The sequence below is a fragment of the Ptychodera flava genome, chromosome 6, assembly GCF_041260155.1.
Source record: "Ptychodera flava strain L36383 chromosome 6, AS_Pfla_20210202, whole genome shotgun sequence".
Classification (NCBI taxonomy): Eukaryota; Metazoa; Hemichordata; class Enteropneusta; family Ptychoderidae; genus Ptychodera; species Ptychodera flava.
The window spans coordinates 28,717,179-28,733,558 of NC_091933.1; the positions used below are offsets into that span (position 1 = coordinate 28,717,179).

The 16,380-nt window shown below is 36.1% G+C and overlaps 1 protein-coding gene across 1 annotated transcript in view; it reads left to right on the plus strand.

Moving 5' to 3' along the window:
• The first annotated feature begins 4,010 nt into the window (after positions 1–4,010).
• The window catches only part of LOC139135420 (eukaryotic translation initiation factor 4E type 3-like), a 28,715-nt gene continuing 16,345 nt past the window's right edge, over positions 4,011–16,380 (plus strand). The window contains exon 1 of the mRNA XM_070702798.1: positions 4,011–4,208. Within this exon, the coding sequence (XP_070558899.1) occupies positions 4,054–4,208 (155 nt within the window). The 5' untranslated portion in view covers positions 4,011–4,053. The remainder of the gene's footprint in view (positions 4,209–16,380) is intronic.

The window sequence follows — 16,380 nt, forward strand, 5'->3', positions numbered from 1 at the left end:
GATTTTAGTTCCTCAAACTGACACTTTTTTACAAAATTTTAAGCAACATAGGAAAACTTGCTATACCTTCCGGTTACTGAAGTTCATATTTATCGTGAACTTTGCATGACCAATGTAAAAGTTACATATAACATAAAAAGTATTCAAATGTTTTAGTAGATTTTCCGAGTGGCTCAACGACTTCCACTGTGTACTGAGCGAAAAAAAGGACTGTCTGCATACCAAATGTTAGGCTTTCTTTCAGATAGTAGTGACAGCGCATCATCGCACAAAACTGGATAGCGAGCAAATACACAATTTTATCATTTTTTGGTTGCTAAACTCATTGTGGATGATCCTGTTTTGCCGTATGACGTTTCTGATCTGAGATTTCGAACATTTAAATTTATCTAACCATTGTATAGTTATCATACCAACTTTGTGAAAGTTTCTGGGAACTGGTTAGCATTTCAATCCTTGCTTTGCCAGAAAAGCCACTGCGTGAAAAGTGTATTAAACTATGAAAGGGAAGAATTGCACATCCGTTTGTTATTAAGACTCATCAGTCATGAGCTGTTCATTTTCACTTTTCTCATATTTTGCCATGATGATAACAAACTGGCCAGCATACAAATACTGGCACAAAAATATACATATCTTGATTGCAAACCTTAAAACAATGCAGCACACAGATAAGATCGATGTTCATCCAACATGCCAATACTATTTTAAACTGAAACATGTGGTAAATTGGTACACTTTAATTAGGACAGGCAAGTTGAGAAAAAGAACTGGATCTCAAAAGCCTGCTGAGAATGCTTTGTTGCCACACATGAATATTACACACTTGGGGAAAGTCTGCGAGTTGAAGATGCATGTTTTCAGGAGGAACTTTTCCTTGATCAAGTTCAACCAACAGAATTTACATGCTTTTATTTACCAAGTAAAGGAGCTTTTCATCCATATTCTATAAAATATACCATTTGAAACAATGGTGTGTGATCATTTTAAACACCATTGTGCAATATTTGTAACAAAATTAGAGAGTAAAAAAATCTGGTAGGAAACATCTTTAGTCAACGCTTTTTTCTCTACACATGCAAAATCTGGCACTTGAAACTTTCCGTCTTTCAGAACTCTGTAAGATATTTCTACATCAAAGTGAAATTTGCAAAAAGTGTTCGACTGGTGTAGAGATCATGGAAATGGGAGAATTGGTTAGACTTTACTATGATAGGTCCTTCCTTGAAAGATTATATTGTTTTTGATTATTTCAGTTAAAAAGTGATTTTTGCACATGACAAGTTCTAGCCCGAGGAAAAAAACGTTATCTTCTACAAAACAATGAGAAAGTATGGCATGCAAAAACCAGAAACAATGAGCATATTACAATTTCTTTTGTGAACATGTTTATACATATACCTTGGTCTATTGGTAATTTTGTAGCCTATTCTGTACATGTAAAACATACATTTCAAAAATTAACTTTCTTTATTCTCTCGATTTTTACTAGATATAAAATTCTGTACAACTATCCATACTACATCACCCACAGATAATAACTTTTGCATGAATGAACTGATATTATCTGAACAAAACAAAACAAAGGCAATTCTTGTAAGCAAATTATATAAACATAAAGGTACGTTGTGGTCTGGCTACCCAAAAATTAAAAATAATGCTTGAATTTTCCAATATTGACTATAAAACTTCATATATTGTTGACGTATCACTTAGTCACTTCGTATCAATGTTTGTGAACGCATGCTGATGAAATGTGAATGTTTTATGATTCATATCTTGAAAAATTACTCTCCTTTTAGTTGTTGGTGGCGATATCATAGGGCATCATAGGTGTATATTCGCGTTGCGCATGTCTTGTGAAAGTCTGGCATTCATTCCAACGACAGGATCGACAGCTGGATGACCTTTGGAGCGGTTTGGTGATGGTAGGCGGTAACTCGCATGGCTCCTTCACAAGATGACATCTTTATAGCAAGCATCTCACCACAGAAATCAAAGCGTCATTCACCATGTGACCTCAACATGCACTTATATTATGCCATTGTAGGTGAGCATTGAACTGGAGGGCTTTAAATTACTTCCGGGATCACGGCACCATAGAAAAAGCACATACCAATTATGCCTGCAGAATTAAGGCACTGGCTAGTTATTCGAAGGACTACTTGCGCCGTCTTGAACTCTGCAATTAGAAGAGCGAGGATGCTGGTATCAGCAAATTACAATCGGAGACATCGGTTGATTTGGTCGCACAAACATTCATCTACGCCGGAGAGCTGTAGTTCACGCCCCTGCATGCAACATGTTCCTCAACACCATATGAAGTTGTTTATGTCGGTTACTCTTCCACACTTCAATGTATCTATAATTTTGCTCTGAAGAATCGTATCAGTATAAGTCTGGATTATATAAAACTTCAATCATATCATATTTCAGGGAGTATTTCTCCATTATCGGTCTTCAACATACAAATCTGTTCAACTAGTTGTCCATGGTGGCAGCCATGTTGGATATCGCTTCGCCTTCATCACTGACCAGCTTTCCTCCGTGCGTAGGCACCTAAGCAGGCGAAGATACCAAGAATTCCAATAGTGAGGCCAAGTATCAACGCAATGGCGTCCCCTGCATCAAATGCTGATACGACTGGGAGACAAAGAGTCAGAAATATGAAAACAAACTGCCAGAATTCCGCCATGATTGCGTTTCCAGAGTCACAGTGCAGTGCAGTGCGATGTCCACGTACCGTATGAACTTCACGTGATCAATAGCAAATCATGTGATGGCGCTGACCTCATCTGATTGTAGTAGGCACATACCATTATTAATGCAGGGGCAGAGAAGTACAAATTGGCAAGTTGAGCGCTTCGTATGTACAGGAAATGAGGATTATTCAAATTCATCGTAAAGTCTTACTAATGATCACTAACGATGAAGGAATTATTCAACATGTCGAATTCTTATCGCAGGAACGAAAGGTTTCCCTCTACCTAGCTATCGGCGGAATAATGCATCCGATATCTAGCTATCAATCAAGTGAAGTCTTACTACTTGCACAGGAAAAACGTGAGTTCGGATTGAAGACGAAACAGCATTCACATTTCGAAATATTCTCTAGATATTGATTGAGAATGTTTTAATATAACATTCCTCATATCCATGTATTGATATTTGATTCTATGCTAATGTTTACTCTGCAGCAGCAGCAGCAACAACAACAACCACAACCACAACCACAACAATACAGAGAAATTATTACAATAACAGCCGCAAAACAAGAAATCCATCAGCTTGGAAAGTTTGCCACAGCCTAATACTTCAAACCACCCGACAATCTCGGACAAAGTCAACATATCCGCTATATTGCAACACACATAAATGTACATGGGAAGGTTAAACAGTTTTTCAACTAGTTCTATATCGTTCAAGTTGTAATTGGACCTGTGATGCAGAATCCTTTCGCTGTGTCAATTATTAACTCTGATTATTACTTCGCGCTGTTTCTGTTGTTTTATCAACATTGCCACAATATTACCGAAAAAGCACTAAAAAAGCAACATTTAATTCTTCATATAGATACAGTCACGTGACCTTTCTGTTAAAATGTCAACTCCTCAACTTGTCTTGTTTTCATCGAGGAAGGTCGAGATCACCGTTTCGCTTTGATTACTGATCTAAGCTTTTTTATAACTGATAAAGGAGAGAACAGGGTGGGAATTCAGACTAAAAAAGTGCACTGTACTTGGATTAAGCTTACGTAAACAAATTGTGATCAAACACTGTTGAATTTAAAACAAAAGTCGAATCGATAATTTTTCGTTCGCATGGTAGCTAATAACTCAGTTTGTTACGACAATTGTTCGAAGTTAAATTTTGAAAATAATGCATATGCGTCTATTTTGTCTGCTTTTTCGACGAAACAACCATTTCTGTAACAGTTGTTATTTAATTGTAACTGTATTACTTATTCGCTTTCGTTCCTGATGGAGGAATGACGTAAAATGTTTTTGTCACGTGATTCTGCTGAGGTTGTTGCTGCTGCGGACTGCCAACACAATGGCGGCCACTGCACCGACGCTCGGGAAAATTGAACCCTCGGACTTGACCATGTCTGATCCTGGCGAGCTATCACAAAACACAATCACTGAAATTAATAACACCAATAAGTCTGGTGTACCCCTGAACACTCCATGGACGTTCTGGCTCGATAGGTAAGTGAAACACAAACACTTCCTGTACCATCGGCACTGTTTTCAGCTGAAGTGCACCGTGTCAGGCTATCAGCTGGTCTGTCAACTTTTGTTTGACAATAACAATGACGTTGGCAAAATGTTATTACGCAGGCGACATCCTCAGGCCACCCACCGCTCTGGCTCGGTCAGATTTTGACAGAAATGCCAGGTGCTGAGTTCGATGTCATGGTCAACGCTCAATAAGTTGACCGTAGATTTGAAATCGCTCACCGGCGGTTTTCAGGATACGAAGGGGGCGGCACAGACGTGACCGCCGGTTCCGGATCAGGTTGCTGCCGGTACCAATCTGCCCAGTTTCAGTATAAATGGACGATATTCCAGTATTACAATTTGGAAACCAAACACGTTTTCAGTACATTTATAGGACTGTTAAACATTGTTAATCTTTTGTTGAATCTTGGAAGACATTGTAATCCGGCCGCCTTCCACCATGAAGCAATTTTTTTTATAGAAATTCATCATCATGACATCATCATAATCATGACCCCAAAAATGTAGAGACTTCGAAATCCAAGAGCGGTAGATCTACGTTTGAAAGCAGTGATTCATACAAAATTTAAAGGGCTTCATCCTCCATCCAGCGTATCAAATGTTATTTAGTTTTCTGTGCCTGTGAACAAAGAGACCAGCCTAAATCATGGAAGCCCGCCAAACCGTCAAGTAAATTTGCACAAGACTTGATCAACTTAAATAATAGACCTCAACACGTTCATTTTGTATTTTAAAGATATCTGTGTGTATTAGACTCGGGTGATGCTGTTTCATCGACTTTTTAATTCATCTTGTAGTGATAGGTTGCCAATACAGACAGGATGCAAAGAAGTCAACACACTCACCTCATAAAATCATATCACAGGTCAAGAGAGTTCATGCTATACTTAAGTTATTGACACAACAATTTTTTTGAGTGTCTATGATTACTATCATGAAAAATATGATGGGTGACATTAAATTTAAGTTATGTGCAGAGGACATTGGTGCAGTTGGCATGATGTTTGAAAAATAGTTAGAGATCTTTGAAACTCATGAGACCGTGATTTGATATAAAGACTTGTAATGATGTATTTGTAAAATAATAAAATAACACAATTCCATTTTCACTGCAGTATTGGATGTAAACTGTTGTCACTCTCTCAGACAATCTCCACCGTGGGGCTATCACTATAGTATCAGTAACACAGCTATCTTGATACTGGTGCACCAAATTAGAAATCGTTACTGTGTATGCATAATATGTGTGTAGCTGTAATTACCCCGTAAAGTGGCAGATGTCCGACAGTCTGAAACAATAATAACATGAATGGCACTAGGTAGAGATGCACATTTGCAAGTGGGCCACAGTAATAATGTCAAAGTTAAGCAATATTACACATACCAAACTGTGTTGTGAAGTTGAGGGCGTTGAAATACATGTAATCAGATAATTTGCACAGTGCACTGCACTTTGAGTTTCACTTCATCACAATTTGTGTAGCTACGTATGCACATCATTAATATACAATTATTAAAACTAAGCAAAACTGATTAAGTAGTGTCTATAATCTCCACTTTGTCATATTATTAATTTTGTGAGGGATCAATATTTCATATCAAAAACAGCAATTGAAATGGTACACCGATCACAGGTCTAGGATGTGCCGCTTTCCACATAACCTTTGACCTCTTCACCTCAAGCAGACCTTAAAGGGGAAGTTCACCAAGGATGATTTTTACATATGTGGTAGCTCTGTGGTCATTTACCCAGGAAAACTATTTTCACCATTTATAACTCGCAGGATTTTTTATAAAAAATGATAAAAAGTACAGGAAGTTGCCCATGTAATTTGAATCATGGGAAACAGCTCCAAACTTGGAGCTTGCATAATGTGATATGGAAGGGGACCATGTTCGGATGGGTATGGCCCCCACATTGTCCACTCACAGTAACACAGGTAGTAAACAGCAACACAAAATCTGACAGTGGAAAGTTTATTACAAGTGATTCATTGTTTATGCAAGGATATTCAGTATAAACAAAAATAATGTAAATACGCACAGCCTGGTTTAAGCATGGGTGAGTGGACAATGCCATACCCATGGGAAAATGGTCCCTTCCATATCACATTATGCAGGCTCCAAGCTTGGCGCTTTTTCCCATGATTCAAATTACATGGGCAACTTCCTGTACTATTTCTATCGTTTTTTGTAAAAAATCTTGCAAGTTATAAATGGCGAAAATAGCTTTTCCGGGGGTAAGTGACCACAAAGCTAGCACATATGTAAAAATCATCCTTGGTGACTTCCCCTTAAATGTGTGCCACCTAGTGTTATGCACATAACCAAGAGGATTTCAAAGAATACATAAACGTTGACCTCTCCCCTCAAGTGAACCCATACATGCACCTCATCAAATGATGATGCACAATTAACCTAAAGGGGTACGTGACAAAAGTCAGCAAGATGAAATAGTGTCATACCCGCTTTATGTCCTTTACTTTTTTAAGTTTGTCTACAATCATCGTTTACAAAGGTGATACTAACATGAATGTTGCAAAAGATAAAATGCAGGCTAGATTCTCAGGACAGTTGTGATTGTAAAGGTCAGGGTGTATCTGAGGAAGCAAAACCTGTAAGTATCTATTAGCCAGTAAAACTTAGCTGCTATTGTGTTGGTTCCACGTGTTTATCCAAACACTTAAGTTAATCTGCTTTTATCAATGATAAGCTCTGAGTACTTAGAAGTTTTTGTGTGAAATGTACAGTCAACACTTTCACACATTACAAGGCAGCTATTCATTGGTTCAGAGGGTACAATTTTGCTAGCTTGCACAACTGTGCTACAATTACAGTAAGTGTAGTGATAGAGGGACCCTGGTCAAGTACAATATATTTCTCTACCCGGTATATAGATTTCTCCCTCAGTTGTTTCATTGCCCTGTTTGATGTTTCTTTAATGGTGCCTGTACACCTGAAAACAGTCCCTTATGATTATTGAAAGTTGTGTAGGATTGAGTTTGGTGTACACTTTTTACTGATTGCCTTTAGTTAGCTCAAAGGAAAAGTAAAATTTACCTTCTGATGTCATGCGTAAATTTTTCTTGATCTTAAAACCACCACAATTTAGTTCATTCCATGGCATACACTGTAGTAGTCAGGCCCATGTACAGGATAATAGAGAGATACTGTAAAAGCTGTTAATGTAAACTAGCTCATCAAACCTGAAAAATTTCAATTTGGCTCAAACTTTCCTCAGGGATACTTTAAATCATCTATTTTCAAAATCAAGAATAAGAATCATGGGTCATAATGCATATTTTGGTCACAGAGAAACAAATTACCTAAAATTTACCAACATTTAGAACTGAAAGTGGCTGCAATCCCTCTGTTAACTCTACTGAAGCAAAAATAAAATTTTCTGTTTTCACAATAACAATACACTGAAAAGTTATTTTACTCCACTAGTTTCAATATTAGTCCATACTAGCTGCACACAGCAAAATGATATAAACATATGAAAGGCTAAACATCTGTCCCCGAGGTACATTCTGCGTCAAAAAAGCCAACTACATCGTAAACATGTATTGCCGTCAATTTCCATCTTGGAATTCTCAGCCTTCACTGTAGATCTTGCTGTCAATAAATTTGTGTTATTGTGTTGTTTTCTCACTGAACTGAGGGAAATCATGTTCGCTTCTCAAATCTTCCCCGCTATTGTTTAAGCCAGAGTTCAGATTTATCTGTGATGCAATAATAATACTTTTTGTGTATGTCAGTTCATCAATGGAACACTTAGTAACTATTATAAATAAAGATCAAGCAAGTAAAGCAACGGTTTTGATGAGGATTGCTCTATTGTTGTCTCTCACTCTCACTCTCTCATCCAGACAAAGAAATACATGAGGAGGTGTTTAACATACTTCCATTGTCAAGGAACTGTATAGGAGAGGCAGTGATTCCTTAAAATGTCCTGTACTGGCCCATTTACTGGATTTCGGCAAATTTAAACCATCATGCACAAATCATTTCTTGTACAAGTCAGAACATAGTGATCTGATCTCAGCATGTCCTGCACAACTACACATTTTGTTAGTCCCCACGGACACCGTCCGGGGGGACTTATAGGTTTGGTCATGTCCGTGCGTGCGTCCGGGGCGTGCGTGCGTGTGTGTGTGTGCGTCAGTCCGTCCGTTCACACAGATATCTCAGAGATGCAAGAAGCGATTTCATTCAAACTTGGTACAAGGATTACTTCATATGTCATACAGATGCACGTCGATTTGTTTGGGATACGATCCAATATGGCTGCCAGGCGGCCATTATTTTATTACGATTTTTTTCATGTACAGAGCCATAACTCAGACATGTTTCAACCAATTTTATTCAAAGTTGGTACAAGGACATTGACCAATGTCATAGATATGCACGTCAATTTTCTTTGTGATACGATCCAATATGGCCGCCAGGCGGCCATTTTATATGATTTTTTCATGTACAGAGCACAACTCAGACATGTTTCAACCGATTTTATTCAACATTGCTACAAGGACATTGACCAATTTCATAGATATGCAAGTCGATTTGTTTTGTGATACAATCCAATATGGCCGCTAGGCGGCCATTTTATTACAATTTTTTCATATACAGAGGCATAACTCAGGCATATCTCAACCGATTTTATTCAAAGTTGGTACAAGGACATTGACCAATGTCATGGATATGCACGTCAATTTGTTTTGTGATACGATCCAATATGGCTGCTGTGTGGTCATTTTGTTACGATTTTTTCATATGCAGAGGCATAACTCAGGCATATCTCAACTGATTTTATTCAAAGTTGGTACAAGGACATTGACCTATGTCATACATATGTACGTCGATTTTTTATGTGATACGATCCAATATGGTTGCTAGGCAGCCATTTTATTACGATGTTTTCATGTACAGAGCCATAACTCAGACATATTTCCACCAGTATCATTCAAAGTTGACATTGACCTATTTCATACATATGCTCGTCAATTTGTTTCACGTCATGTAGCAGTAACATGTCAATTATTGAAGTTTCGTAAGTAGGCTGATATGTCAAGAAATATGTACTGCATCAAATTCATGAACTTTATACAGATGTTAACCGATGTTAAGCTCACATTGCTTTAACATTGAAAAAGACATTTATCAGTGTCATTTTAATTAATTTGTAATTGCATAAGTAATGAACTTTCCTAATTAGGGTGATATAGCCACAAATTAATACAACGTCAAATGTGATGAAAGTTGATACAGATGTTGATCTCATAGTGTTGTAAATACTGCATCAAACTTTATGAAATATGGTACCAGTGATAATCTGTTAAGTGTTAGAATTGTATGCAAAATGTTTTGCAACATCCTGTTGATTAATTCCTAGTTGACTCATTTTATGAACTTTAGGATGGTGGCCTACATTGGTTTTATGTTTTCATCACCATGGAACTCATTCTTGGCCATTGAGCGCCATCTGTATCAAAGTATTTTTATCACAGACCTAATTAATGAAGAGGACTCTATCCTCTCTGAGGACATGTAATCAAAGTACCCATTATTAACAAGTGGGGACTGTGTCATCAACGATGACTTGTTTTCATCATTCTCAGAATTACCATGTAATGACCTGCATCACATTAGTGTCACCCATCCATTCCATTAAGTGCTGTTCAGTGGCAGTGTATTCTTGATGTTTTGCTCAGTATTTTCCAAGAGGCTTTCTCATCCGTCCATGAACACCTAGCCAGTCTGTACTAATGGGAGTCAGCTGAATGCAGTGTTTCACATCTGTAACATCGCTGAAAGGGAAATGAAAATTTTCTTTTTAATTATGACATGAATAATTCTTCTCATTTTGATGGACTTACTAACAGTTTGTATACATTTGTATTAGAAAAAATAGCATTGACTTCAGACTGTTTCAGATTATAGTGAATTTGAAGTTAATATGAATTTAATGTAGAAATCATAAACAGAACAATGTGTAATCACAGGAGGAACATTTTGTGTACCTGTGATTAGAAATTGTATGGCTTCTATCAAAGTTCACATTTACTTGAAGTTACAAGTAGTCTTCATTTGAAATTGTATGGCTTCATCAACCTTCACATGATTTGCTCAGTTAGACTTCAGTCTTTCTTGAAGTGCTTCTGAAGCAGGCCAGAGGTATTTTATGTCACTGAATCAGCGAACAGTTGTCACAAGTTTTAGAATCGCTGTCCTTACACTAAGTAATCGATTTATGTTAGCTCAGTGAGAAATCATGTCAGAGTACTGCCAATGGCATGAATCAGTGCCCATTGTCCTTGCTCTGTAGAAGTAAATAAGGTAGTGTTGTTTTATTTTTAACAGCAATGATTATGATTGTGGTGAATGCAAAGCAAACATCCTGATGATCAAAATAAATGAAACATAAATCACAATTCTAAGATTTGCTTTGCATGTTAATTTACCCATGGTTGATGTTGTCACTGTGCTAATTATGACACTGTGTGATAAATAATTGATATTAGTGAATGTAAAATAATTGTGAAATGAATCTTGATCAGAATGCTTACTGTGTGTCAAATTCAAACACTGTTACAACTCAGTGACATTTGCCAATCTTTTAGAACAGCGCCACTGTGTTGTGACAGTCATAAGGTACAACAGTTCACATCAGACACCCCGGAAATGCCATTTACATTTCAAATTGCACGTAAAGTACGGGCATTTGTAATACATTAGTGACTATGGTCATATGCAAATGACAGAAAGACAGCTGGTTTTATTTACCTCCCATTTGCCATACATATATGGCAATTGGGAGGTTATATGGTTGAAAAAAGTCTGTATGTGAGATGTCTGTCTGTATGTATGTATGTATGTATGTATGTATGTATGTATGGATGTCTGTCCGTCCAACGCAAAAACTCAAAAACCGCTGCACGTATTGAGCTGATTTTGGTGTAGTGATGCCATATATGATGTAGATGTGCCGTTGTTAAAATGAATTTTTAGTCCCATAGATATGCTAATGAGATAGAAAAAAAAGCGAAAATGGTCAAAAATCAATAACTCAGAAACTGCTCATCTGATCATTGTCATATTTGGGTTTTAGGTACCTTGGGCCCAACTCATTTAAACATATAGATTGATGTCAATAATTGATGCTTTCTATTTTTAATGAATTTTTTTTTCTTTTTTGCCATTTAAATAAAAATCTTTTCCTCTTAAACCAATGGTTGGATCGCTTTAAAATTTGACGTGCAGGTACCTTGTGAAAACTCAAAATAGAATTCATCAAAATTATGGCACAATTTGCAAATTTAAATTTTTGGTCAATTTTTGCCATTTTTGGTTAAAAAAATCTTCTTTGAAACTGTGTATGCCATTACTTTCTAATTGGGTGTGCAGGTTCCTAGGAGTGACCTGAAGATGACTCTGTGAACTCAAGCTGAAATTTGCAAATTTTGTGGTACTTTTTGTCATGCTTTCAAATTTGGTACATAGGTGAAATGTAGTAGGTCATTCATTCAAAGTCAAGTACTGCCTGTGTGAATGAGCAGATTATGATTGTGCTGTTCCAGGCTGAGGTGCTATTTATAGGAATGATGCAATGTTAGACGGTAATTGATGTTTTAACTGAATTTGACTTACATTGTATGTAACTCTTGTACTGTATAAACCCTATCAATTCACCCAGAAAAAATAATTAATATGATTTTAAATAATTGAATTAATGAGGATATCAACAAAGCCAAAATAATTTTAGTGTAGAATTATTAGAATGTTCAACTTTTTTGACAGTTCATGGTGAAATGCTTACCATCTTGGAGGATTAAAACATGTAAAGGCAACTTTCCTGAATCCCAACTTTGACATATTCTGAACCGTCATATGTTGTGCTCTGTATGTTATCTAAAAGAAATTGCTTATAATAGTTTGTCATGATAGGTTGGTCAAATAAATAGAGATAGAGAAAGTTCCAATTTCCATTTATGGTTGACTTGGTAAGGATAAAATAAAATTACTTTTTGAGGAAAAAAATAGAGTGATCAATTAAAAGAGTGGTCAAAGTGATAGGGTTTTTATGGAAAGCTGGACTGTAAGATTCCTCATGTGCTATTTATAGCAATTATGCAATCTGTGTAAACAGTGCAATGAAAGTGTTACATGATTCCTTATAATGCTTTTGATGACCTTGAACTTATTAAGTTGCAAACATTTGTCTCTTCTGTGTGCTTTCTCTGAGTACCTACAGGCTCAACTTATTCAACAGAACTTACTTGCAATGGTAATTTGAAAATTAAAATGTGCTTGGTTAATAGGATGAAATACTGATAAAGATAACAGCTGAAGAGTCTTTATAACCTGACAGATATGCTGTTTTTTTTGACATAAATGTTGATAAGCAAGTCTTGTTTACTTTAATTAGAATGTAATTAACTCTCATTTATATTATTATAAGCAGTAGTATCAAGTTGATCAAGCGAATATTGACAAGTTGGTCGGCTGTTGGAGGTTAAAAGCTGTAAAAATAAATGTATGCATGTATGCATGTCTATCTGTTTGTTTGTCTGTCTGTCTGTCCGGACCCGCGTTTTTTGGAGGTCTATGGTCTGTCTGTCTTTATGATGTATGTTAGTTATTATGTGCGGATGTATGTCTGTCAACATTAAAAACTCCTAAATCGCAGCACCCACCATCTTAGTATTTAATGGACAGGTGCATCGAGGGGTGGAGATGTGAATTTGTTGAAATAAACATGACTGTCAAAGTCAAAAATATGCAAATGAAGGGGAAAAAAGGAAAAATCCTGCAAATTGCTAAAACTTTGTAACCACTGGCCAGATTTGGTTGAAACTAGGTATGCAGGCTCTTTATAGTGACTTAAGGTACATTTCTTCAAATTGTGGTGAAATTTTGAAAGTTGTATTTTTTTGGGCGATTTTCCTGTTTTTTTGTCAAAAAATCTTTTCTTAAAGCACTCATCCCATTGCCTTGAAAACTTGTATGTATGATCCTAGGGTTGACCTTTGTCAGATTTGTTCAAATTGTGGTGAAATTTTCATATTTGTATTTTGGGGGCAATTTTTCCCATTTTTTGTCAAAAAATCATTTTCTCCTAAAGTATTTGTTGGATTGCTGTAAAACATGATAGTCTTGATCCTAGGGTTGTTTTCTGTCAGACGTGTAAAAGTCATTATGAGATGGAGCATTTCATATTGCTGGGGTATAAGATTAATTGGGACTTGCAATGGAATTTTCTTAGTCAACCTGTAAGAATGCAATGTCATGTGTGTACTAGTAGTTAGTATCGCTGCAAAATGGGAGGACAGTGTCATTGACACTATTTTTCGATTTGATTTCCTGTTGACCTTCAACTCTCAGTGGTAAACTAGACTATGGCTGTGTGAACTGTGCAACAGAGAATGTAGCATAGACGATAGCTGAGTGAGTCCTGTAACAGAGAAATGTAGCATAGACGATAGCTGAGTGAGCCCTGTAACAGAGAAATGTAGCAGTGGTAACAAAGACATTCTGTCAGCCTTTAAATGAACTTTGAACTCAGATGTGCCATAATGCGTTGGTCATTATGTCTGCTATTGTTTTCTGTAAAAGCACTCTTTGTTGTGTCTGTAGTCTTTTAATGTCTATGATACACAGTGATGACAACTTCAATGGAATACATGTATATTTATGTCAAGAAAGTACAGCAGACTAGATCTGCTTGAAAGAATTTTATTATTTTGTGGGTAGGATTAAACTCTCATATCCAGGGGAGTTCAACTGTTAACAGAAAGCACCGCAGCCAATGCTACTGAAGTTGTACTTGGTGTTTGGTAGGGTTTACTACTTTGGATTTGGAGAGTACTCTTGATTGTGCAGCATAATAGTGATCTATAGGGTTTCATAAGTAGGCTGAGCATCAAAGAAAAACCAATGAAATAATGAATAAATAAATAAGTAAATATAATGTATGAATAAATAAGTATGTTTAACATCAAGGAACTTCAATGATATACTTTAATAGATAAATAAGTAAATAATAAATAAATAAATGAATGACTAAATAAGTATTCTGAACATCAAGGAAAAAACAATGAAATAATTGAATAAATAAATAAATAGAATGAATGAATGAATAATAAATGAATAATAAAAGACATATCAATATATATCTTTTGCAGTTGAAATGGTCCAATCTCCATAATATCACTGATATTTTGTAAAGTGAAAGTATGTGGCTGTACGAAATGTAAGACCACTTTTGAAGTAGAGTCAAGGTCAATGCTCTTTAAAGTGAAACCACATGAAAACCAAGTGTACAAGATATTTTGTATTATATGGTGTTTTCTTGACACTTCAATGATCCCACACCTGCTACTTCTGACAGTCACCATCATGTGCAAATAAAGAGACACACTTCCATCTGCATTGTCAGAGTAAACTGACAATTTTATCAAATCTTGATTAACTTCACCTGGACTTTTTCTTTGCCCTGTTTCATAGCCAGACACATAACAACAAAAACTTATCTATTTGAACTTCTGTGAACTTGACAGTGTGCTTTGTTTAAAAGTCATGACATGATTTTGCATTACACTGTACTTATTATCAATGCAACTTTATAGTTTTATTGTTGTTTTTTATGCTCCTTTTACCAATGTTGTATGCACTTGATATTTCCTAGAGGGTTAAAGAGATTGAACTAGCACTTGAAATAGGATTTTGTCTTTGTGGTGGTAATTATGTCAACAAAATCGGTCCTGACAAATAATGTGTTCAACATCTTGAAAATGTTGTCTTTTAGTTTATTTTTCATTCTCTACATACCTTAAATCAAATGCATCTCGAAATATGACACATATCAGTATAGGTACCGTATACAGTATCATTATATGGGTAGTTCACCAGGTAGCCAAGCTGACGCCATCGGCCTCAATGTATAGTATTTGCATTGTTTCTCAAAACTGCCCCTTTATTACATTAAATGTGGATGGATATAATATTTTCTGACGTTTGTCTTAAACAGAAGTTACAACAGACGTTACTCTTTTCTCTCATGAAAAGTCTCAACTCTTACCAGGTGTGGGATAGTTACATGTAAGCATCCTCACTGGACCTTAAATCCCACTCCCATATAATTCTCTTCACAAGCTCCAACACTAGTATCGAGGAAATGTCCAGTGGCTGAACATCCTGACCTTTGACCTTAGCAAATGCAAGGTGGAGGTAAATGTGAAAATAATTCAGTATGCTACATGTGGATAGTATTGGAATTGCAACTCAACGCAGGAAATGACAGTGACAAGTTACATTGTTTGTATGCTGTGACAGGGAAAACGTCTGATATGGTCACTGTGTATCCAGGTTATTCTCTCTCTGTTATGTCACATCAACCTTGTTTAATTCATACATCACTGAGGGTTATGCAGGGGATAGATATTATATTCCTACACAAACTTTCTTTGAAAACAAAGAAATCAACTAGATCTTGGAGAGTATCACTGCTCCTTGTAAGGCCATGCATTAAAATTCAGCATGCCATCATGAAGTAGAGTAACACTAATAACTGTTATGTGTTCAGTGAAATGTAATCATCACAAAGGTATTTCCATGCAAATGTAAAGATACTCTTGAGATATCTTCACCACAGATCAATGCTCAGTACTAGCTGTTATTAATTACTGCTTTGTGAAAGCAATTCATATAATTTTTCATGTTACTGGCAAGTATTTTTCCTTGCCTGAGAATTCACTTGAAAGTTTGATGTAACTACAGTATATATTTATATCAGCTGCTTTGTATGTTTGTCGGTTCATCTACATGTATAGTCTATCTATTTATCTGTATATATATCTAATCTGCCCACACATGCTTATAGATGTATAAAAAACTGTATTATATCAGGTACTTTATATATAAAGTATCAGGCACTTATATATATATATATATATATATATATATATATATATATATATATATCGAAGTATACAGATGTCCTCGTGGGAAATAACAGTGCTCGATGCTGAAGCAGAGTGTTATAAATAATTACACAAAATTACTTCAAGTACAAAGTAATGATATCTGTTACTTAAGTTTCATGTATCCTGCAATCATCAGACAGAAGAAGTGATGATGA